This window comes from Cynocephalus volans, chromosome 3, assembly GCF_027409185.1.
Source record: "Cynocephalus volans isolate mCynVol1 chromosome 3, mCynVol1.pri, whole genome shotgun sequence".
Lineage (NCBI taxonomy): Eukaryota > Metazoa > Chordata > Mammalia > Dermoptera > Cynocephalidae > Cynocephalus > Cynocephalus volans.
In genome coordinates this window covers 10821031-10846632 of record NC_084462.1, presented here as the reverse complement: position 1 = coordinate 10846632, position 25602 = coordinate 10821031, and the positions used below count along the sequence as shown (strand labels likewise).

The 25602-nt window shown below is 50.5% G+C and overlaps 1 protein-coding gene across 3 annotated transcripts in view; it reads left to right on the top strand.

The window, feature by feature from the left end:
- Positions 1–318: 318 nt before the first annotated feature.
- Positions 319–25602, top strand: part of ZNF787 (zinc finger protein 787) — a 30315-nt gene continuing 5031 nt past the window's right edge. Inside the window, exons 1-2 of one of the 3 annotated variants that reach the window (XM_063088637.1) lie at positions 319–705; positions 17432–17520. In XM_063088637.1, coding sequence (XP_062944707.1) covers positions 17442–17520 — 79 coding nt within the window. In that variant the 5' untranslated portion in view covers positions 319–705; positions 17432–17441. Of the gene's footprint in view, positions 706–17428; positions 17521–18603; positions 18754–25602 lie in introns of those variants that run through there. The other 2 variants (XM_063088636.1, XM_063088638.1) reach the window with 2 other exon arrangements.

The window sequence follows — 25602 nt, the reverse complement described above, 5'->3', positions numbered from 1 at the left end:
AGAGGAAACAGGCCAAGAAAGGGGAGGTAGCGACAGGTATAGGCAGAGGGGGCGCCTGAAGCGCAGCTGTTTCGTAACTAAAAGATCAGGAATCTCAGGTGATGCAGCCGTCTAGGCAACCGTACGCCAGCCACTGGGAGGAGCCGCGGTATGGAAAGGGTTACTATGATAGAGACGACAGGAGGACCCGGGGTGGCACAAACGTCCCTCTCCGCCACTCTCCACCTCCCCGAGACGGATGCCGGGAGCGGACCGCGCAGGCGCGAGGAGCTCCGGCAGGAAGGGGGGGGCACCGCCCTAGACACCCGGAAGTCTCCGCCTAACGGGCCGAGCCCGCGCCTCCTGTCCTGGAAGGGGGCGGGGCCGAAGCCCCTCTGTGCAAGGCGCCGTAGAGAATGGACGGAGGACATATGTCCTAGAAGCGTCCGGAAATGACTCCCTCAGGCGCCCGCTAGGCACCGTAGAGCTGGAGGGAGGGTGGCGGCCAGGGGTCGCCGGGCTTGCTCTCTTAGAGCGGCAAGGACAGAGTGACGGCCCGGGGGGAGGGGGGAGCGGCGCGGGCGGAAGCGGCTGGGAAGGTCACTTCCGGCCTGGGCGCCCGTCCCCCTGACCCCAGGGTCTGAGTCGCCGCTGCCGCCGCTGCCACCATCCGCGAGGCAGGAGAGAGCAGGAGAAGTGTGGCGCGGCAGCCCTGGGACCGAGGAGGTGAGGGGCGGGAGCGGGGGGCGTGCGCCAGGGGTCGAGGTGTGCACGCGCTTCGGGAAGCCAGGCTTTGGACCGGGGGGTGGGGTGTAGGGTGGGTGGGGAGGCGGGAGGGCGAGCGCGACTGGGCGGGCGAGTGCGCGTGCGCTCTGTTGGGGGGGCGTGAGTGGGCGCGCGGCCGGGCCGACACGGGGCGGGGGGGGGGGGGAGTGCGCGTGCGCGTGCGTGTCTTTGGGCCTAGGGCGGGGGGGGAGCACGCACTTGGACAGCCCGCAGACATCGTCTCGCCGGGAGGGGGTCCTGGGAGCGCGCGGTCCTGGGCGAGGAAGTGCGCGTGCGCGGCGCCGGGCCTGAGGAGCGCGCTAGGGATGGCGCGTCCTCGTGTGTGGCGCGGGGCGCTGGACTGGGGACCTCGTTGGTTTCCCTTTCCTACAGTCCTCGGGGGCGGGGTCGCCCCGTCCATCCTTTAGCCTCACTCCTCAACTCCGCCGCGGGTCGTGGCCGGAAGTGGTGGGGGAAGTTGAGGCCGCGGCGGGGGGAAGGGGCCGCGCGGGCCAGGATGGCCTGACCGGATACGGCGGCCCCGAGGGGCAATGTCGGCCTCCAGGCCTTACCTCCAACCCTCCTATCCTTTCCTTCCCCTTTTCAAGTCAGCCCGGTCCCGTTGCTGCCCCGGGCGGGCTGCGCGTGGCCTTTGATCCGGCGGGTAATTACGGGGATTCCGGCCGGCGAGAGGCCCATTCATTTGCCTCGCTCGCAGGCAAGCAGGAATGCAGGAAGTGCGTCCACGGGCGGGGAAGTGACTGGGCCAAGGTCAGTCACCGCGTGGCCCACAGGGCAGGGCGGAGGTAGTGGCCGGAGCCCAGTGGCGATTTTTGAGGCCTCCCTCCCCTGTGCCAGGCTCAAGAGGGTGAATCAGAGGCCGAACCCCGCCCCTCCAACTCTCCACTCCACCCAACTCCCGGTCCGGGTGAAGCCGGTCATAGAGGGGGTTGACCCCAGTTCATGGAGATGAGTGCCCCTAGGATCTGCGGTCAGACGGAAAAGTGACTCACAAACACAACACGCAGGAGCGAGTGTGGACAGAGCCTTTTTCAGTGCCAGGAACCGTGCTGGACACCAGGGGCAGAGATATGGACAAGGGTTTGGGCTGGGTGTGGACATCAGAGACTGAGATCCGGACACAGAGTCACGGTCTAGGGTGACCAGATCACTGATAGAGGAGTCCAGGGGGCTGTGGGAGCTCACGGATGGCACACTGACCCAGCCCAGTCCAGGGGGGTGGTAAGGGTTTTAGGAAGGGAGCAACTTGGTTTGCTTTTTCGTTTGTAGTTTCCTGGTACCAGGCTCTGGTGTTGAGCAGTGCTGAGGATCCAGTTGGGGATCAGATCTGGCCTCAGCTCTAGGAAAGCACAGTTGCTGTTTATCCTGGCTTAGCTCCTCTGTAAGACTGTAAGCCTCTTTGGCTAAATGCAGCTGACATTCACCTGCCTGCCTCTGCTGCAGTCCCCTCTGGTCCTCTTGCTTCAGCCCTAGAGAACATTCAGATCAGATTCCTACTTGGGTTATCTCATGTCTTATTGATTAACTCTCCCTCCCCCCTCAGTTGAGCTGAGCTGAAGGATGAGGAGCGTTTATCACTACGCTTGGCCTTTGGTGAAGTGAAGTGCCAGAATAACCAACAGTGTTATTATTCCCTAAGAGCTCTGGGGTTGGGGTCAGGCAGACCTGGGTTCAAATCCCAGCTCCACCAGTCATTACCTTCGTGGTCTTAGACAAGTAACTTCAACCTCTCAGTTTCTGCCTGGACAGCACGGGAGTGATAATAATAGCGTTGACCTCAGGAGGAAGGCTCTTAATGCTTTTTTTTTTTTTTAGAGGCAGAGCAGACCTCAAGAAGTGGGAATAAAGTACATGGAAATAAAGTACACTCTGGAGCCAGGTGTTCCTTGGTGCTGTCTCTTCCAGTTCTGTGACTTTGGACATGTTACTTCCCCTTTCCCAGGCTCGGTTTCCTCTTCAGTCCCCTAAAATGGAGAACATGGTCATAATTTCTTGAATAAACTTTAGTCCCTTGAGGCTGTGCCAGGCCCAGTACTAGGCACATGGACACGTACAATCTTGGCACAGCATTGTGTGGGCCCGGTAGAGGGACCTGGTCCAGCCTTGGTAGTAGAGGGGGGTCCTGAGTCCCCCTTGCCAGGCCCAGTGGTGAGCAAAACAGGTAGGAGTCATACAGTGTCTGCCCTGGAGCAGCTCAGACCTGTGAGGGAGACATAGTACCCATAAGCACTGGGCAGAAGAATGGGGAGATGTGCCAGAATGATCCTGGGAGCTCTTGGAGCCCAGAGCAAGGGATGTTGTGGTTGAGGAGAATGTACAGAGGAGATTGCATATTTTGAGAGACAGGAGGAACTGGCCAAGAGGACCCTGGGACTTAAGAGAGGATGGTAGTGATCTCTCTTGGGAGGAGTCAGTCAGTCTTAGATGATCACTGCTGGGCACATGTAGCTTTTGGGACACCCGTGATCAGATGGGTCTCACAGGCCTCCCCAAACCTTGTTCATTTGTCCTCTGTTGCTTACCAAGGCTTACAGCCTGCTGAGGCCTATGCTGGACTCTGGGACCTTTGTAGTGTGGGGAGGCTGCAGATATGACGACTCTTGCTTTTGTAGCACTTGGCAGGCGCCTGTCCCTGTGCCTGGTACTCACTGTCCTAAATTCTCGAAGGCTCTGGGATGGAGATGGTCACCTCCATTTTGGGGGATGGGACAGAGGCTCTGGCTGGCACTTGGGAACCCTAGGCCTGACAGCAGCATCACAATACAAGTCTGCATGTGATTCCAGAGCTGGGGTACTGCTCCCTCTGTTGACTTATTTCTTTTGGTCAAGGTCGGGGCCTGGGAGAGACAGGCTGTTCTGAAGGCCTCATAACATGTCAGTCATTGGACTAGGTACTGGGCTATCTGCCTGATAGGACTCCTACACATAGGGCCACAGGCTGGTTTTGTAGACTTTGAGACCCAGCCCCTCATTCCAGGGGACCTCCAGCATAGTGGGAGAAGCAGAGGTGACTTTCGCAGAAGGCCAGGACCTTGGTAGTGAGTGCCAAGATCCATGCCACCACCGAGGAGGCCTCACTGACCCATTGTTGGGGAGAGTGAGGCAGGTGGGGGCGTTCAGGCAATTACACTACTAGTGCCAGTGACCTTGTCTTAGCAGCACAGAGGTGGTGCCTCACAGCCACGGAGAAACCAGCCCAAGCACTGAGGCCAGGTGCGGCAGACTAGGGCCTGTCCCATTCCTCCGGGGGCTTGGTGGCCTGGGGCCTTCCTTGGTGGGGTTTTCCCAGTTCTGTCACTGCCTTGGCCTCTTGCCTTCTCCCGTTGGGTTCACAGAACGCTGGCTTCTTTCTCTATTGCCCAGTGGGGAGTCCCGTCCAGCCCCTGTCTTCATAGTCTCAGGGGTGCCTGGCCTTGCAGTGGATGATGCTGGGGACTCAGAGATGCATTAGATGTAGTCCTGGCCTCAAAGATCAGGGTCAGGGCAATCAGAGGCATGAGTTCTGAGTTGCTGTGTGCAGGGTCTATGCTGGGCAGTGCTGGGGATAGTCCCTGCCCTCCTTGAGTGTACAGGCTGCTGGATGCTCCATGGGATGTGCAGGGGGCAGGGCAGCAGGGACACGCAGCAGGTGCGTGGAGGTAACACAGATCCCTCCTGGGGGATATAGGGCTCTTCTGTAATGATGGACATTAAAAGGGAGCAAATGCCATTGTCCTAAGAGATAGAGGGGAAAGAAACTGGTTTTGAAGTCTGGCAGACCCAAGTTTGACTCTTGGCCTTCTACTTCATGGTCCTATGGCTTTGCATTGGCCACTCAATTTGTCTAAACCTCAACTTTCCCGTCTTTACAACAGGGACAACAATGATAGTGTTTAGTAGGCACTTCATGGTGGCACCTGGCTTCTGGTTGAGCACTTTCATGTATCACATCATTTAATCTTGGCATAAACCTGCGAAGATGAGGAGACAGGTGTAACACATTGCCCAGGTCACATGGCTGGCCTGTGGTCTTCTAGTCACTGTACCACACTCATCACCTCTCACTGTCTCTCACTGGCTGGTTCTGGGGTTCAGGATTGGACCTTATGTGCTTACAGCACCCTTCACCCAAGGCTTGGGATTTGGTCTGCACTCAATGAATGTGATTTTTTATTGTTGGATGAGAGAGGACAGTTGAAGCTGAGGGAAAGGAGTAATCCTAGAATTCTTCCTGGGGGAAGTGCTGTTTATGCCTGACCTTGGCAGATGATCACCTTACACCCAGCCAATCTACAGAGAGAGGGCAGGCAAGGTAGAAGGAAGCAGCCACTCCAGAGGCCAGGTGGGAGAGTCCACACCCATCCAGAAAATGGCCAGCCTGCCCTTTGGGCCCAATGGAGGGGTGACAATGTAGAATGGCCTGTGGGTGTATTTTGTTTATCTGTTTTTGTTTTTTTTTAAATAAAGACTTTATTTTTAGAGCAGTTTTATTTTCATAGCACAGTTGAGTGGAAGGCACAGAGATTTGCCTTGTACCCCTGTCCCTGCACATGCACAGCACACTGTCAATGTGTCACACCAGAGCAGTGCATTTGTTAGAATTGATGAACTTATGTGGACACATCATAGTCACCCAGAGTCCACAGAGTACATTGTGCTGGCTGCCCAGCCCCTGCCACTCCCAGATGGGCTGCAGCCTTGACAGAAGATTAAGGTTCTAGATGTTCTAGAAGTCTTTCTCCTGGAGAAAGTGGGGCATGGGGGCTGGGCTGTGATCTGTTCCTGCCCTAACTGCATTTGTTTTATACACCAAACTGGCCCTTGCTGACCTCAGGTTGACACTGACCTTGTCCTGAGGAAGTGTGTGAGGCGGGAGACTTGAGGGAGACCTTAGGGGAGCTGCTGCACTAATTCAGATATGAGGTGATTGGGAACAAATAAAGCAATGAGATAGATGTCCCATTAGCTAACCTCGTGGAAGAAAAGAGGGAGAGAGCCCCGTGAGGGAAAGAGAGAAAGGGGAGACAGCAGAGGATTGTAAGGTACACTTGAAAATTTGAATGAAGTACAGATGGTATTCTAGGGGATTGTGATCTACCTGAACTGGCTCCAGATGAGACAGAAGAATCTCCACAGACAAATCACTGTAGGATAAGCAGAAAAGATTGCCAAAGAGCTCCTACTTCCACCCCCCAGGAGAGGCAGGCATCACAGAGATGTCTCCAGCGCAGTCAAGCCATGCCCCAGGGCTGAGGTGACGGCCTAGCTTTGGCTGAGCACTTAATGTGGGACTTTGTGTAGACTTTACCCCACCCAGCTCAGAGAATCTAGGTAGGAGGCACAGGAGGGAAGGAGAATGGGATTTTCAAGCCTGGAGTGAAGGATGAAGCCGCCCACAGAAAAGGGAAGTGAGGAGAGCAGAGGGGCTGCTCTGTGGGCATGCAGAGCCACTTGTTGCAGTGCCAAAGGAAAGGAGCAGAGGAGAGGGTGCAGTAGACTGAAGAGGGATCTGAAGTGAGGCCTGGTCTGCGCTGGTGGTCTTCCATCCAGTCAGTGAGTTCTGGGCATTAACCATGCATACTGGGAGGGCAGGTGCCTTTCACACCTGGTGTTTGCCCTCAGGAAGTTTAGTGCCCAGGAGCAGACAGACCCTAAGGAAGGAAATAGAAAAGGTAGTTATGACACTGGGAAGGAAGTAAACCCTGCCATGTGATGTGGAGTAAGGCTTGGGTGGTAGGGAGGAGGTGACATTTGAGCAGGCCCTTTAAAGGTGAGAAAGAGCTGGGTGGGTGGGAGAACCAGGGGCTGACCAGGGATGGGGCTCTCTAGAGAAAAAGACCAGACCTGGCCAGGAACAGCAAAAGTGGGCAGTGAGATCAAGAGGGACTGGGCCAGATTGGGGCTGTGCAGGGCCTGGGGAGGAATTTGGATTTTGGACTAAGTGCAGCAGGCATGTGTGGTTTACTCAGGAAAGTGATGTGAACTGAGTTGCTTTTTGTTGTATTTAATAACAGCTTTATTGAGATATGATTCCCATATGGTACAATTTGCCCATTTGAAGTATACACTTCAGTGGTTTTTAGTATATTCACCGAATTGTGCATGTATCACCACAATTGATTCTAGAGTATTTTTAACATCCCCCAAAGAAACTCTACCCATTAAGTAATCACTTCCCTTCCCCTGTTCTCAGTCGCTGGGAACCACTAATCCACTTTATTTCTTAATAGATTTCCTATTCTGGATATTTTGTATAAATAGAATCATACAACATGTAGTTTTCTCTGGCTTATTTTACTGAGTATAATGAGCATAACATTTTCAAGGTTGATTCATGTGGTAGCATGTGTCAGAACTTTATTCCTTGTTATGGCTGAATAGTATTTCATTCCATGGCTGTATCACACTTTGTTTATCCATTTATCTGCTAATGGACATTTGGGTTGTCTCCACTTTTTGGCTATTATGAGTAATGATTTTATGTACATTTTTCTACAGATTTTTGTGTGGACATATGTATTCACTTATGTTGGGTATATACTTATACATATGTGGAATGGGTCATTGCTGGGTCATATGGTAATTTCGGTGCTCAGTCTTTTGAGGACCTGCAGGATGTTTTCCACAGTGGCTGCACCATTTTACATTCCCATCAGCAGTGCGCTAGATTTCCAATTTCTCCAATTTTTGTGTTTTCTTTTTTTATTATAGCCAGCCCAGTGGGTGTAAAGTGGTATCTCCTTGCAGTTTTGATTTGCATTTCTGTGATAGCTAATTATGTAGAGCATCTTGTCATGTGCTTATGACAAGATGGGCCATTTGTATATCTTCTTTGGAGAAGTGCCTGTTCAAATCCTTTGCCAAGTTTTTTATTGGGTTGTTGAACTGAGTGACTTTTTACAAAGATTAATTGGTCTGTGGTATGGGGAAGAGACTTCAGAGGGGCAATGTGGGAGCCAGGATGGTGGAGGGAGGGAGCAAAGGCCCCAATGGAGTGGGAATTGGGAGAGGAGAGAGAGGATGGGAGGAGGTGGGAGGCAGGAAAGGGAAAGAGCCCTCATCGCAGGAAGGAAAGGGGGACTTGGAGGGGGAGAGCTGTGTCCTGGGCACCTGGGCCCCTCCAGGAAGGGAGGGTGTGTAGGGTTCAGGTGTGCATGTGTTCATTTGTCTTTGCTGCAGGGAAATCATGGGAGCTAAAGCTAAGAAGTAGCCACAGGATTTGGTGACTTAAAAAGTCTGAGAGGGTGTTTGTTAATTGAGAGGTGAGAATGACTGAGAGGTGAGTAAAGGAGGTGGAAATCCATATTCAAATCTGCTGTTGGAGGAAAGGAGTAAGAGAGAGAGATGGGGTGAGGGGTGAGTGAAAGCAAGTGGGTGCAAGAGAAGAGTGTGGGACAGAAGGCAGCCGGAAGACCAGTGGTACCAGGAGGAGTTGCTTACAAGCAGCAGAGAGCCTTGAGCCTTGCCAGCTTGGGGAGGAGGAGGTGAGGTTGGCAGCAGAAGAAAGAGAGGGGATAATTGGCAGGCAGGCATCCAGAGGGGGTAGGCGGGACCTCATAACAATAATAATAACAATAATTTGTCTTGAGCTTAATAGCCCTGTCAGATCCGTGTGCTAATTGGATCGCTCAAGGGCCCGGGCTGGGGTGGGTTGAGGGGAGGGCACTCTTCCCCTCCTTCATCTCAGAGTGGAGGTCAGAGCAAGGTGAGAGACTGCTGAGAGGACAGGAGGGCGGAGCTTAGCCTTGTGGCTGTCACCTGTGGCAGAACCACTGTGACTAAGAAATTGGTGAACTGAGGAGAGCAGGCAGGGAGTGGGGTGGTCAAGAACGGGGCAGGGGCCCACCAACTCTCTGATTCAGAACTTGTTAAATTCCCAAACATCAGGTTGATTCCTTGAATTGCCCAGGGTTTTCTTGAGAGCAAGTGGGGGCCCTTTTCCTCCAGGGAGCTACCCTGGACCCCCACAACTCCTGGTGCACCCTCCTCTCTCTGTGCTTTCCTCTGTAGATGGGGGTCTGCAACACCCCACCCCCAAAACTATGAGATTCTGAGGGTAGGGCGCAAAGTCTGTAGAACTGGGCCAAGAGGACTCAGCAACTGTTGGAATGAATGAATGAATGGATGGCTGGAGAGATGATTGAATGGGAGAGGAGGAGAACTGGGTAACATTAGTGAACACCCTTTTAAACTTTTGGCAGGAATCCTTGATTAATCCTTACAAGCATCCACTCATGTACTCCTCACCCAACTCTATAAGGCATTTACCGTTCCTGTCCCCTTACAAAGGAGGCACCCGAGACCCAGAGGGAAACAGTCACCACTGCTTCAGGGTGCGGCTTCCAAGCCAGAGCTTGACACTGCCACGTGGGGAGACTTCACAGTGAAGAGACGGCGTTTACACCTGGTGCTGGGCCAAGTGTTCTCACCCAGCTTGTCTGTTTCAGAGCTCTGTGGTAGGTGTCAGCATCTCCCTCCACCCAGAGCAGGAAGGTGGGATGCGGAGCAGTATGTGCCCTGCCCCAGGTCACCACCTGCTCAGAAATGAGAATGTAAGAAGATGCATCTCAGTAAAGCCTTTGTAAAGTTCTGTTCGAAGCTGCACATCCAGATTGCTGTGGTCTGGCCCCTTTGAACCTCTTCTACCCATAGTCCCAGCTGGTAATGTATTTGTGGACACCAATGCAAAGTGAAGATATGGGGCTCATTGTGCAAAAAGGCAGGAAGAAAAGGTTTTTCCTTTTCTCCAAGGTCTCTCTCAATCAGCCAGGGTGTTTTTGGTGTTTCCCCCATAGGGTGGGTGTAGGCCTTACTTGTGCCTGGTTTTGACCAGAGGTGGAGGGCTGGGGAAGCAGGATGGAGCCTGAACCCAAGCCCCTGGCGCCTGCTCCCGTGTCTCATTGGACCTCACTTCTAAAACATGGGTTCAAAGATGAAGTGGTCAAGAATTTTGGGGCAGCAACCGCAGAGCATGGGCCTTCTTCCAACTGGCTGCCTTGGGCTTGAGCCCTGCAGCCGGTCCTTTCTCCCCTCTTCTTCCCTCCCTCGTGCATCCCAGGTGCTCAGCTTCTTCCCTGCCATTCCTCAGGCTCGCTTCTTCTTCAGCCTGAAAAGCTTTCCCCATATCTTGGTACCCCTTGTTCCTTTATATCAGGGGTCAGCAAACTTTTTCTATAATGGGCCAGATAGTAAATAATTTAGGATTTATGGGCCAATAGGCAAAGTCGAGGCTGTCATTCATGCAGGTATTTAGATATCATTTAAAATGTGACCAATTAAACATGTAAAAACTATTCCTAGCTGGAGGGCAGTTTATGGGTGGGTGGGCCAGTCTGCTGACTCTCCTGTATGTCCTACAGAGAGGCCTTTTCCAGCCATCCTACCTCAAGGTCAGCCCCACCACCTGCTTTCACTGCCCTACTTTCTTCCTGGTTCCTACTACCCTCAGGAATCACATTTGTTTCCATGTGTTTCCTCGCTGCCCCTGCCACTGCCTCCTGGCTGGAGGTAGGTCACCTGCTGAGTGAATGAATGACATTCTCATGTGGTAAGGGCAGGTCATTCTGCAGATGAGAGGAGGTAAGTGGACGTGGACTCACCCCGTCCCCTTTGCCTGCCTGAGGCCTGGTGAGGCCTTCTCCCTGCAGGAAGCTGGGCCTGAGGTGGAGGCCAGTGGAGGCTCTGAGCTGGGAAGTCCCTGCTTTTATAGAGTTCCACGTTTATCATTTCATTGGAACCACATTATCACCACTTGGCAAACAAGTTCCAACAAAGAAAAGGAGGTAGAGGAGCAGCTTCTCCCTTCCCACCCTCAGCCCCTGGATGTGCTAGGCAACTCTCTTCCTTCTTTCCTTATGCATATTTAATGTTGAGAGTGTTGTAATCAGAGAGGCTGTACAATTTTTTAAAGTTTATTTACTTTCTAATAGAGATGAAGTTTGCATATCATAAAATTTACTTTTTTAAAGTGTACAGTTTTGTGGTTTTTAATGTATTCACAAAGTTGTGTGACCATGATCTATCTAATTCCAGAATGATTTCATCACCCACCCAAAAGAAATTTCATATCTATTAAGCAGTCACTCTCCATTCCCACCCCCACCTGCAGCAACCACTGATCTGCTTTCTGTCTCTGTGGAGCTACCTGTTCTAATATTTTGAATCCATGGAATCATACAATATGTGGCCCTTTGTGTCTGGCTTCTCTCACTTAGCATTTGTTCCTACTTTTTGGCCAGTATGAATAATGCTGCCGTTAACATTCGTGTACGGCTTTTTGTATGGATGAATGTTTTCATTTCTCTTAGGTGGAAACCTAAGAGTGGAATTGCTGGGTCATGTTGTAATTATGTTTAATCACCTAGACTGTTTTCCAAAGTGACTGTACCATTTCACATTCCCATCAGCAGGGTGTGAAGGTTCTCCTTATGCATTTTTAATGTTTACGGTGGTGTATCCGTGGGCCTATACAATTTTGTATCCTGTGTTGGAGAGGCAAAACTTTTCCTCTCTGTTCTTAGGGTCTCCAGCTGCATCTGAGAATTAAGTTGACATAAGAAAGTTTAACAGGAGAAATGCACACAAATTTTATTTTTACATGCATGGGAGGTTTCACAAGAAAATAAAGACTCCAAAAGTGGTTAGGCCTAAGTGATTTTATGCTAGGTTGAACAAAGAGTAGCAGTTGTGGAAAAATAACTAAAATGTATGGGGGTGGGAGGCCTAAGGCAAATAAGGGTTACTTTAATAAGGTTTGTCTGTACAGATGTCTCTCGGCCTCTATTCCCAGTCTCTGGTGATAAGAACGTCTTTCTTCTTCCTGGTACAGGGAGGGCATGTTTCATGTGGGAGTTTATCCTGCTTTCACGATGAAAAGAGGAAGTTAGAACATTCTTCTTGCATCTGCTATTTTTCAAGTGCCTTTAGGTTAAAATAACCCTTATGCCAGAGGGGCATGTTCTGGGGTGGCACCCTGCTGTCATACACCTGCTTTGTCCCATCTTAGCACCCAGTGGTTTGCCCATTTTGGTACATAGTCCTATGGATGTCAAAAAAAAAAAAAAAAAAAAAATCAGCCTTTAGTCTTTTCCCCTTATTACAGAAGTAATTATCTGTTATTGTAAAAAAAAAAAAAAAAAAAAAAAGGAAATGAAGGTAAAAAGAAAAGTTAAAATCACTCTATCATGAGCAAGAGGTGGCCACTATTTGTGGTGTCTTAATATTTCTGATGGATGTCTAACCTTCTGTGGAGTAGATGCCATGTGATTTACTTTTTCCCAGCATTGGACTGCTGGGTTCTTTCCAGTTTTCCCCTGTTCTAAACCTTGCTGTGATGAACTTTTTCTGTTTTCCCACAAGAAGCATTTCCTGAGATTTGGGGTTTCCCCAGAGAGTAGCTTCTGGAGAAGTAGAGTTACAGAGTCAGGGCTTACAAGCACATTTATGGCTCCCAAGCTGCACTGCCAAATTGTGCAAGTTTAAGCCGAACTGTTCAGCTCTAACTCCCAGTGATTTTGGGGGCTTGCTTGTATCTGTCTGAGGGGAAGTCTGTTTATCCTTCCCATGTGGTTCTTGCCTCTTCCTAAGAAGGGTCCGAGGATGGGTTGAGTGTTGGGATTCGTTGCCTCCTGTCTCTCAAGCCTCTGCTTTGTTCAGATCCATTCATTTGTGTATTCACCTGACCATTCTCTGAGGGTCCCTGCATGTTCGTGGTGCTGCTGTGGGTGCTCGGGATCGCACATATATCAGGCTGGGTGCTGACATCGTTGGGGCAGAGAGGACAGACCAACTGAGCAGAGATGCAAAAGTGGCAGGTGTTAGGAAGAGAAAGGAGGCAGGGGAAGGGGTGGATAGGAGGGGAGAATGAGGACGTAGATTGGAGGCAGGGGGGTACCTGAGGAGGTGATGCCTACCTCGAACCTGGGGACCCAGAGGAAGAGGGCCCCCAGTAGAGTTTCTTTCAGTGACTTCGCCTCTCCTGAGCGGCCACAAATCTCCTAGAAGTCCCTGTAGCCCTGTGCCTGGTACAGCCAGTGCTATGAACATCCTAGTTGCTGCTATTCAAGTACTGCAAGGGACCCTCAGGATCTGGCCCTGCCTATTTCTGTGAGCCTCACTTTTTGCATCTGTAAATAAGTGTCATAACAGTGCCCACCTCAGAGGGACTCCTGCATTTCTAATGACTCCCAGTCCTCCCCTTAGGCTACTAGGTAGGCCCTGTGGGAACTGTCCCATCCCTCACCTCTCACCACCCCCCAACATCTTTGCCCTCTCTTCACTGTCCCCAGTACACCAGGTCTGTGTCTGTCTCAGGGCCTAGGTACCCATCGTCTGTCCCTGCTGCTTGCCAACCTTCTCCCCCACACTTCCCATTCAGGCCTGTTCCTGTGACGCCTCCTTCTTGGAGACCCACTCCAGACCTCCCTGACAGAGATATCCCCTCCCTCTTCCCCTCTCCTTGGTGCATTTCTTTATGGCGCTTCCGTTGTCTGAAATGACCTTTTTCATTCTTGTGCTTTGTCCTCATCTGTCTCTTCCGCTGGTGGGATCCTCCCCATGATGCAGGGGCTATGGTGTCTCCCTTGTCAGGACCGGCACCTAGGGTGACAGGGACGGGCAGGGAGAAAGGATTATGTCAACAGTGTGGGAAATGAACTTAGCACCCCACCAGCCCTGTGCGTGGGCTATATGAGACTAATAGTGTTGTTCCCTGCTTTACTTTTCTCCATAGGCTGTAATGGAGACCAAGTGAGATGGTGGGGAAATGAATCCTGTAATTAGTATGGCTGGTTACCGTTATTCCCATTTTACAGAGAGAGAAGCTGAGGCTGGGGAGGGATCGAAAGCAGCAGGTGGGGCTGTGAGGCTGGTTCAGAGTGCCCTTCTGTGTCTTTCCTCAGCGACCCTGGGACCATCCCCACGTCAGAACCCTGTTCAGGTCTAATCACTTACACAGGATGCTCCAGGCGCCCTGGAGTGACACAGCTGAGGGGGCCGAGCTGGCTGGGCTAGTGGGAGACAAGGGCTACGTGGCTGAGAGATGTCCTAGGGCCAGTCCTGGCCTGGCCCTCTGCTGACCAGCTGTGAGAAGGGCCTTGGACCTCTCAGGGTCTCCATTTGCTCAGGTATGAGGCTGATGGGCCTGCACTAGGGCCTGGGCACCATCGTCTGCCCCCGCTCAGGTCTCTGACTTGAGCTCATCCACTTCACAGCCAAAGTCTTGCCGACCCGCTCCACTCCCACAGGCTGCTTGTTTCAGTGCTCTGCATTGGTCACCTTCTGTCCGCTTACTCAATATCCTGGATGGTCAGTTTGCGGGCAGGCTGTGCCCTCCTGGGCAGAGTCCTGCTTCAACTGGTGCCCTGGCCCTGCCAGGCTCCTCCTCAGGCCTTCTCACCCAGCGTACAGGTTTCGCTGACCTTTTCATTGCACTCTGAGCCTTTACAAGGTCCTTGTAATGGTTTATTGAATGTCAGGATGGAAGAGCTGGAAGGGGCAAGGGCTCTGTGCCACACTGTCTGCATCTCAGCCCCTGTCCCTCCACCACAGGTGTGTTGCCTGGGCCAGCGACTTTTCTCTCTGTGTTTCTGTTCCTTGCCTTACACAGCACATTAATGCAGAGCGATGTCCGGTTGGGAGAAAGTGCCTAGTGCAGCGTCCATTCCCCACAGGCAGGTCTGATTTGTTGTGTTTGATGCAGGACCTGGGCACCCAGGTCGAGCTTGCGTTAGTTGCTCCATACGTGCTGGATGAACAAGTATGTGTCCTCTCTGTTGTTCTGAGAGTGCTGCTGGGCAGTATCAGGTCCCTCTGGTTTACCCTTGTGTCTCCTGGCCCTGTATGTGTTCAGTGAGAACACCCAAAGGATGGGCCTGCATGTCCTGGAGCTGGGATTTGAGTAGAATACTAGCAGTTCTCCGTAACCGTTGGAGAGGGGTTCTTATTGGGTGGGCTGGGTTGAAATACCGAGTGGCGGCAATGGATGGTTCTGGACATAGGCTTGGGGCCCCAGTAGTCTGCATCCAGATTATGGCTCTGCTCTCCTCCTGCCCTGACTGAGAGGTCTTGGGCTTCAGTGTCCTCATCTACATTATGGGGTCAACAGTAGTACCTATCCAGAGGGCTGCAGTGGCTCAAAATCATTAATGGCTTATAAACCATTTAGAGCAGGGCCCGGAGCCTGTGAAGTGGGGGGTCCAAGGGTTACCCGAGTGACCCTTTGGCACATATGTGCACATTTATTTATTTAATAGGCACATTCTCCAAGTTCCCATCAGACAGCTCCAAGGTGATAGCAGAGGTTACCGAGGGGTGGGTTGATGCCACCCAACAGTGGAGCAAGCTCCTTCAGTGCCCGGATGGTGGTGAGCCCCTCACTGGAGAGATTTGAGAAAATCGGGTCAGTCAAGTCATGCCAGGAAGCTGGGTGATGCTCAGGGGCATAGAAGCACCTGCCTTCCCAGATGCTCGTCCACAGACCCCTGCTACCCTGTGGTGACATTTTTCCTGTTTTGGAATGAGAGATGGAAGGATGTAGGATGAGAATTCCTCAGAGCTGCATGCATTTAGCCTAACAGGCTGACTGGCCTGGGTTCCTTTTCTGGTGTTTTTGGTGCTGGGATGCTGCTGCTTATCAGGAGTCCTGTCTGCCAGGGAGTAAGGTCACACCAGGGAATGGGGCCATGTGCCTTGCCAATGGTTGACCAAGCTGCATGTCCTCCAATTCCCCCTCACAGCTCTGTTAAAAACAGAATTGAAGAGCCTGCCTGGGGCTGGGTGCTGCACAGATCTCCCCATCTCCCCACCCCATCCATGGAGTCCCAGACGCAGGGCAGACCCTGCTTGACTCTGCACCTCTCTGTAGCCTAGAGGAGGTCAGGCCCAGAGCAGGAAGAGGAAGGTTGGGCTTTCTGTGCTGCAGTGGGGAGTGGACAAGAACCTGACCACTGAAGACCAGCAAGGGGGTAGGGGGCTGGGGAAGGGGATATTCCCTCCCCAACATGGTACAATTGAGTAGGGGTTAAGCGTGGGCACTGGAGTAGTTCGTGTGTCCACACAAACACAGATATTCATAGCAAGATTATTTACGAGTCAAAACAGCCTAAACATCCGTCAGTGGATGAATGAATAGACAAAATGTGGTCCATCCGTATAATGGAATATTATTCAGCCATAAAGAGGAATGCAGTATTGACACATGCTACGGTGGGGATGAACCTTGGAAACATTGTTAAATGGAAGAAGCCAGACGCAAAAAGCCAAAATTTTTATGATTCTATTTATATGAAATACACCCCGTAGGCAAATCCATAGAGACAGAGAGCAGATTAGTGATTGTAGGGGCTGGGGGAGTGGGAGTGGGGAGCTACTGTTAATGGGTACGGATTCTATTTGGGGTGATGACAAAATTCCAAAATTGGTTGTTTTGATGGTTGCAAAACTGAATATACTAAAAACCATTGCATTGTATATACTTTAAAAGGGAGAGTTGTGTGGTAGGGGAATTGTATCTCAAAACTGTTTTTTTGAAAAAAGAGTAGGCTTTGGGATATGATCCCTGACTATCCTTGGTAGGTTGTGCCTTGGGGCAAGTTTCTCCCTGGCTTCATTCTCTGCCCTGTGGTCTTTCCTTGAGAACTCCTGCCTCCTGCTGTTGCCTGGGGAATTCAGTGATCCGATCTACAAATCCCTATTATGGGAGGTGGGATTTAAAACCATTGTTTTTAATTGCCCTTATTTTGTTGTAGAAGTTGGCAGCCCTGTGTCAGGCCCCCCCCCCCCCCACCAAGTTTTATTGAAACTCCCTTGTTTTATGCGATCCCAGTGTTTGGAAACCTGGGGAGTGGATGTTTGCCACGGCTCCACCTGGTGGCCCTGCCATTCCTTGATCCCATGCAGTGATCCAAGTTCCCTGCATTCCTGAACGTCGCAGTTCTGTGGCTACCTGCCTGAACACTGATGCCCTGTGTGGCCAGTTACTTGTTTTTTCCCAGGCCCCTGGTGTGGCTGGTGTCAGAAGCCTGCCCCACCCAGCCTGGTGTGATTCATAACTCTTTGAAAGAGAAATTAGAGCATGAACTCCTTGGACAAGGCATGCGCTCACCAAAGCCTCAGCCACTTACCTAAGCTGCCTGTGCATCAGCTTGGGTTGATATCATTTGATGCTTGAAAGGCCTTAGAAAGGGGCCTGGCACCTGGAGCCCCTCCCGTGTGCTAGCTGCGCATGTAACCCAGTTGTGAGGGGCCAGTGTGCTGCCTCAGGGGCATGGGGACTTTCATTACTATTTAGGATCCTCCGCTCTGTGGCAAGAGATTCATATATGCATAGTTTTGTTTAAAATTGATAGTGCTGTTGTTGTCCTCCCTCTTGCTGATGAGAAAACTGAGGCATGGAGGTGGAGCCACTTGCCCCAGGTCCCAGCTGAAGGACTGGCATGAACCTGCCAGGCAACTGCAGCCTGGGTGATTCCTGGAGCTGAGCTCCTCCCATGGGGTTGTACATGGTCTCTGTCGGTCCCCCTCCAGTGAGGAGAAGGGCCATATGAGCTCCAGGGCCATCTCTTGCTCATCTGTCCCTCAGGTGCGTGCTGCCGGCCTCCTGTCTGTCTGCCCTGTGCCTGGCATTCAGGGTACCCTTAGTGAGTCTGGCATCCTGTAAACTCTGTCCTGTCTCATCCCTTCCCAGCAGGGACCCAGATATGGAGCTGCGGGAAGAGGCCTGGTCTCCAGGGCCGCTGGATTCTGAGGACCAGCAGATGGTCAGTCACGAAAACCCAGGTGAGATGCCTTGGTAATTCTCAGCTGACCCACTGCCTTCCCATCTGACTTCAGCTTCCTTCACTCCAGGCAGGAGGAACTCCCCCTATCCTAGTCCTACCCTCCTGTTGCTCTGGGGCTGCCTGACCTGTGGCCTCAGCCAGGTCACCTCCCCTCCCCAGTGCTGCACTCCTAGCTGTAGAGGGCAGGGCCAGTGTCAGGATCTCCCAGTTTCTTTCTAGCTGGGTGATCCTGGGGACCCTTGGGGGCTGTCTCCTCCATCTGGTTTCTTCTAGACAGTTGTTGAGGGTGCCTTCCTCTTCTCCATGGCCCTGCCCCCAGTGTCGTGGGCACTGGCTCTGATTCCAGGTGGTACCTTGACTCTCCCTGGCAGGTAACTCTTTATACCAGGAGTCCAAACCCAAATGCTGCGGGGACCAGGATGTAACATAAGTGAGAGAAAGGATTGGGATGGATGGTGACGTGGCGAATGACAGGGAACATGGAGAACCAGGAGTGTGTGCTTCTTTTTTAGGGAAAGCTGAGTGTTTGGGTTTTATGTGAAATCTTTTACTTTTTAAATGTTGGCAATGTGTTTTGTTTGTGTAATAAAATATTATGTAGGTTGAATAAAATTCATCTGTGGGCTACATGGGACCAAGGGTTTGCTTGCTGAGACCCCACCCTGGCTCCTGTTGAAGCCATGTCCCCTATTTCCAGGGGCTTTCCTGGCAGGGCTCCCTTTAGGCCTGTGAATTAAAGTGTTGACTTCTCTTTTCATGCTGTTGTTGATGTGCCTGTGTTCCAGGTATCACTCTGGCCTGGGGTCAGCAAACGTTTTCTGTAAAAGACCAGAAAGGAATTATTTTCAGCCTTGCAGGACATGTGCTGATGTAGCTTGAGAGCAGCTACAGAAACCAATGGGTGCAGCCATGCACTGATAAAACTTAATTTATAAAAACAGGTGACAGGGTTTGCCAGCCCCTGTGCCAGCACGTAGTCGGTCGTCCCAGAGGAAGATTGCGAGGACCTGGATGGCAGTTGGGGATCAATTTCATCAAGCTCTTCGGCCCTGCTTCCACTTACTTCTGAGATCCACACAAGGAGTGTGGATGAAAACACCCTGCAGGCAGGGGCGTGGCAGCCTTGGTTACGGAGGGAGAAGCAGATCTAGGGGATTGCGAGTGCTTTGCTGAGGGCATATGCCAGTGGGGCAGAGACTCTCTGGCCCTCAAGGTGCTCACACCTCACCAGGTGAACACTTGTCCTGGGCCACCTTACACCTGGGACTGCTTCTTCCTCCTTCCCTGTCATATGTATGCCCTTAGTTTTTAAACTATTTTAAAAATTAATTTTAAAATTTTCATTAGAGATAGAGAAATTTTAAATGTACATAGAAATAGTATAATGAGTCTCCCTTTTCCACTTCAGCAATTAGCTACACTTTGTCAGGCTTATTTTATCATTTTTGCCATTTTGCTTTCCTGGAATTTTTAAAGAACATCCAAGGCATCATATCATTTTGCCCATAAATTCTCCAACAGATAAGGAGTCTTTTTGTTGTTGATTTTGTTTTGGTGTTAATCAGCACCATCCCCTAACTAAGTGAGCTAATTGGCCAGCCTCAAGAAGTCTTTTTAAAACAGACGGACAAAATTACAAAATGCTGATCTCACCTAACAAAATGTCATTCTTCAATATCACCTAATAATGAATCTGTGTTAAAGTATCCCGGTTGCCTCCAAAATGTATGCTTTTCTTTGAGGAAGTTAGTTTTTAATTTTACAGTCATCCATAAATTCATTCTCTTATAAAAGGTAGGTATCAAGTCCCCTTTGTCCAGTCCACTGTCCCTGTCCCATTCTCCCCCCACCATGGAATCTGTTGGAAGTCTTTTCCCCACTGGGAAGCTGGCTCTGGGGAGGGTTAGGGTGCCTCTGCTTGGCAGTCCCTGCTGGGGTGTCACCACTATTTGATATCCCCTTTGCTCAGTTAGTAAAGGATGTGGCAGTGGCTGCTTCCAAGCTGCTCTGGCATCCCAGAATTCTGGGCCTCCTCATGTTGGGTCCTGCCTATGCATGATATCTCCTATGATGTGACAGTGACAGACTCTTGCCCTGGGTGGATGTCCTGGGTGGGGTTAGAGGGTGGTTAGGGGTAGGGGGCAGCAGGGGTTGGCTCGACTGAGCATGTGGAGTCCGCTTTCCTCTGGCCTGGCAGGGCAGGCATGTGGAGAGGAATGCATCCTGGAGAGGTGAGGGAGCACTCCCACCAGGTAGAAGATAAACGAGCTGGGCTCCCATTCTAGCATCTTTGGAGCCTGGTCTCTGGCACCATGGGAGGGGGAGGCACAGATGGAGTGGAGCTGGGTTGAGAGTGGGGCCCTGAGTCAGCAAGGGGGGCAGCGCCTTTGCAGCATGGGGAGTGCCGCTCATGTCTAGTGTCTCAAGGCAAGAGGTGCTGGTTAGAGTGCCAAGGAGAGGGGGCCGTAACTGTGAGCACATGTCACAGCCATGTGGTACAGGGAGGCTTTCAGGCGGATGCTGTTCACACTAGCTGGACCTCATCCTGGCGACTTTCTCAATTCCTGACTACCTGTAAATCCTGGTATCTGCTCTCAAAATACGTACAGAGCACGGCCACTTCTCCCCACCTTGTCCACAGCCCCAGCCCCATGGCCTTACACCAGATCACTGCACTGACCTCCCTGGTGGTCTCTGCATCCATCTTTGGCCCCCATGCAAGCCTCTTGGCTTGGAGGCGAGGTCATGGTCCTGCGCTTGGAGCTGGTGAGGGTGTCTTGGCTCGCCTGCAGCAAAATCTCATGTCCTGACAGTGTCCGTATGGCTCTGTGTGCCCCACTACCACTGCCTCTTACCTGATCTTGGGCCACCTGGCATGTCCTCCCCAGAAAATGTTCATCTGTCACCTTCTTGGGGAGCTCACAGCTTGTCAGGGGTTCCCAAGTCGCTGAGTACAGACTGTCTAATCCTAGTCCCATTTTGGGGCCAGAGAAAGCTTACTGAGGAAGGGGCTTTGGGCTGCAGCTGAAGCAGATTCACTGTACCAGCTTAAGGAAGGGAATGTCTTGAGGGGGGCCCTGGGAAGCCATCAGCCTGTGGGGACGCTCTCAGCTGCCCACAGTAGGGAACCCTGACAATGATGGCTTAAGCCAGAACAAAGTTTAATGGTCTCAGGCAGTCAGCCTGGAGGTAGGGCAGATCCAGCCATTAATTCAGGTTAATTCAGCCATTCCTCCATGAGCTGCCAATGTCCAGGCTTGGGGTCACCTCTGTGATGTCCTGGCCACACTTCCGAGATGGTGCCTCAGCCCCAGGTGTCATGTCCTCCCAGGAAACCGTCTAAGGTGGAAGGACAGGCAGGTAAGCAGCAGTTGCCTGTCCTTGGTTATTTTGCTTTCCCTGGGAGAGGAGTGTGGTTTTTCAAAGCCCCAGCTTGGGTCGTACTGGCCAGAATGGAGGCACGTGACATAGGGAGTGCTAATGGGGCCGTGGCATCACCATGACTGGCCTGGAAGAATCCCAGTCAGCCCCGTGCTTGGGGGTTTCTGGTGAGGAGAAAGGCGATGGACTGTGGGTAGCACCCAGCAGTGTATATGCTGCATAGAGAAAGGTGTTCTCGGGGAGGCTCAGAGCGGTTTAGAGAGCTTTCCGTGGCTGTTGCGGGGAGCAGGGCGGACCCTCAACTCCTGGGCACATCTTCCTTCTCTAGAGGGCGGCCAGGCCACTTAGGAGTATGTGGGCTTTGCGGTGCCTTCCCTCAGGCCAGTGCTTTGCCTGTTTCCTGGAGACCCCGGCAAAGGGTCTTGTCTGAAGACAAGCACAGGATGTTGTCTGAACAAAGGTTTCCATTCCACTTTTTCCCCTACCCAAAACTTTACAAAATTTCAAAAATTTGAACCTCCCCACCCCATCTCTTAATTGCTGCAAGGCAGTGCTACCCTTGATGATAATAAGAAGGCCCCTGAGAGACGTGGCACAGGCACTGTGTGTCCTCACCTGGGGTAAGTGGCTTTGCCCACCAGAGACTTGGCTTCCTTCATTTTAATAAATTGGCTGTGTAACACCTTACTTCAGTGTTCCTCAGACTTTTGTCAAGGCCCGAAGTAGTTTATATCGTCAGCTCCATGCCTGTAGACATGTTTATTGACTTGGAACCAAAATAAGTTTCACATAACAATCCTTACTGTACTAGAAGCACATACATATTTCCTTTTCTTCTTCTTCCCTCTATTCCTTTTTTAAAAAAATGCTGGCCACCATCTGCTAAGTTGATTTGTCTACCTGCTTATGGACTGTGGCCCACTGTTTGGAACATGTGTGCTGGATGGTGGATATTAAGTTACCTGGCACAGTGTTTCTCAAGTGGGTGCTGAGTGAATAAGTGAATATGAGATTTAAAAGAATTAGGAAGTCAGTTTTCTCTCTGATTAAATTGATTTACCCAGGGCATTTGGGAAACCTTAGAAATTTTATTATTTTTTTCTGTATTTGAATATTTCTGGGAAGTGTATTCAGATGCTCCAGGTTAATACTGATATTAATGGCCAGCCCTTTATAAACACTGCCTGTGTGTCCCACAGTCATTGCCAGCCTCCGTAGTTAGGCTTCTCATTGAATTCCCACAAAATTCTGGGAGATTGGGCTGCTGGTCAACCCCATCTTTCAAAGGGTGCTGGGGCAGAAAGAGGCTGAGTCACTTGCGCAGGGTGAGGCAGCCAGGAGCCAGTGGATAGGGTATGGCCTCTCACAATCTGAGGCTAGAGACTGTACTCTTAGCTGCCTCACAGACGAATCAAACTCAGTGATCTCAAGGAGGTGAGACCCTTTGCCCCAGGCCTGAGTTCTCCTTGTACGCCTTTTCTCCTGGCGGTCCCCAGCTTGGAGTTCCAAATATGGAGTGGGCAAGAGGTGTGGGGTTGGGCAGTGGCGGGTGGGGAGAGTCTACCAGGCTGTCTTGGGGCCTGAGCTACAGGATATTCAGAAGGAAAAGCAACCCAAATAACTACATAAAAAGACGTAACTCTGAGGAGGAAGCTTTCCCAATAAGAGTTTTTAGCTGGTATCTTGGAAATCTCCCACTGGGGGAGCAAAGTTCCAACTTCCCTCTGTTGAGCACTGGCTTTCACGTGTCTTTGTGTCTTAGGCGCATCTGGGAGAGTTCAAGGGCCAATTCTTGAGTCCAGTGTGATGGTCACATCTATAACATGGCCCTTGAATCTTCCCAAATCCCCACATAAAAACACAGCAACTAGATAGCAAAATCCTAAAGTATCCTTGTGCATTCTAAAGCACAGTAAGATGGGAATAAATCAACAAGGCCTGTGTGGTGTTACACTCTGAGAGGAAGGAAGCAGAGGAGGAGCCCCCAAATAGCCACTAGGTATTCACTGGAAAGCTTGGCAGGATGTGATTGTGTGTGTGTAGGCGGGGGTACCACTAATGAGACCAACAACTGAAAGAAGAGGTGTTTTATCCAAACAAATATAAGGGGAGAGAGAGGCTAGCAGGAAGGTTGCAAGGACTGGAGCAGCCTGGGCCCAGGGCTCTTAAACCAACCAGGCAAAACACCCTGCAGTGCAGGACCCCATATGGAAAAAAACCTGCAGGGCAGGGAGTCAGACTGAGCAGGGCCCCTGACCTAGACAACAGGGAGGAAGGAAAGGGAGGTCCAGATGGAAATGGAGGCAGCAAGCAGAGCCTGGGAACATGGGAGAGCAGGCCTGCATGTTTTTAATTACTCAGTGAAAACATCTGAGAAGATAGAAGAGCATCCGTGAACCTAGCCTCCACCTAGAAGTTCAGGAAAACTTACACATAAAAATGAGCAACAGAAAAATATTGAGCTCAATCCTTCCCCAAGGTTATTACAATAAAAAAGAAAACAAGGAGCAGAACAGTCTGTACAGACAGGCCGGCCAGAAATACATCCCCAAAGAGGTCAAGATTGTTAATTCAGAGCTAGCTGAGAGATCACATAGCATGTGAAAGAACCACATAATCACAAGAAATCAGCAGAGATTTAGAAAACAATAAAAATTATTTCAAAATGAAGACTAATGTGGAAAGTAAACAAGTGTGACTAAAAACACATTGCTCCTTAAGAAAAATTGAATGTGAAAAAGAGGATAGTTTTAAAATGAAAAGAAAGTGAAGAAAGATTAAAAGGGAGTAGAAAATATTGAAATTAGGCAAAGAACACCAAATACACGGATGGGCAGAGTCTCTGAAGAAGAAATCCACAGCGAAAGAATAGAATAAGTAGTGCAAACTATAATTCGAGAAACATCCCGAAATTGAAAAATACATATTGAAAGAGCAAATCACACATCTGAGCATACAAACTCAGGTGAACACCAAGAACATATTCCATTAAAATCACTGGACTGTAAAGAGAGAAACAAATTCTTTGGGCATCTTGGCAAAAAGTAAATGACCTGCAAGGAAAAGTCAATGGGATTGTCATCAGATGTTTTGTCGGCAACACTTATGCCAGAAGAAAGTGGCGTAATACTTATGATACTCAAGGAAAGAAAAGGTGAGCCTAGGGTTTTGTGTTCACCAAAACTGACCTTCAGGTTCGAAAGGTGCAGACTAACTGGCAAGAGCCCAGTAAGTTCCATTCCTATGAGCCCTTCCTGAAGAATTGAATAGGGAATGAGTTTCAGACAGCCAAAATGACCGGAGAGAGATGAAGGTACAGTGCTGTGAGGAGGGTTATGCTTCGTGAGGACTAAGCAAGTCTGATTCTGTCAAGACACTCACCCTGAAGGTGGAGGTACAACTGTGAGAACAGTGGGGGGAATAGGACAGCATATGCAACTATGTTCTTGAGATGTGTCTTAAGGAACCATCTCTGTGATGGTAGTACTAGCATGGTTATCCTGACACTGTGGTGTGGGGTCAAGCAAGTGAGTAATTATGGAGTATTCTAATTCTGTCATCCCCTGTGTCCTTGAGAACCAGTATTCTCCCTGGGGAAGAAGAGAAGTGCAGATGTCACATAGAAAAGGCTAAATAAAAACCTGTAGTCCCTAATTTGTATAGGAAGTATTAGCGTGAACTCATAAGGAATTCTGTCTTTAAAAAAAAAAAAAAGCAATGAGCATTTTTAGATTTTTTACTTTTGAAATAACATCTCCTACTGAAAGGACTTCTTGGAGAAATGGCTGATTGCAGGTCTAGGGTAGGAAGCTTAAAAGATGATCCCAGATGTCTTGTTAGGCTGGGTAGCAGAGAAGCTGTCAGAGGTCACCAGGGTCCCTCCAGAAGGACTCAGAGGAGCCCCCCCAAGAGGCTCCCCTTCGCCAAAGATGGGACAGTTTTTGTTTCAGTAAGTATAAGGATTGCAGTAGATTGAAACACATCAAATATGTTTAAATCCACGAGTTCATAATGATGTTAAGAAAGGAGAGACTATTTGGTCACCTTGGAGGATGACAGGGAATCAATTCATTCTCTTCAAAACTGGGCAAATAAGGGAAAATGAGAACTTATCCTGTCATCCACATGAAATTTACCACTGAGCACTGACTAGAAATTGTTCCAGCTAGTAATACAGGAGAAACAACAGAATAGCACCACTCTTGCACCTCCCAGTCAATCAGTGGATCTGAGCACTGGGTGTCAGCAGCTGTTGACATCACAGAAAGAGACACAAGGAGATACCATGTGCCTTCTGTAAAAGAACAGGCTCCTGCCTTCAGGATTACAGGAGGGGTCGGTCCTGGGTCTGTTCGGCTGCTGTGCCTCACCATGAGCAGAGCGTGTGTCAGTGAAATCCCTTTGGTGTAACCAGCAGTTGTATGTCCTGGGTTCTTCAACAGAAAAATGAAGAAATAAGGGGAACCTGTGGGTTAAGAGAGACTTAGAGACATACCAAATTAAAGAGCACTGAACCAAAGTACAGTGCTTAGGTATGCACACTTGGGTGACAGAACCATGAAGAAATAAATAGAAGGCAGAGTTGTGGTTATTCTTGGGGACTGAGAGAGAGGTGGGACTGGAGGGACTCCCCTGTGGGTGGCAAAGTTCTGCCTACCCTGTCTTACATTCAACTCTTCAGCTCTGTGTTTAAGTTTGG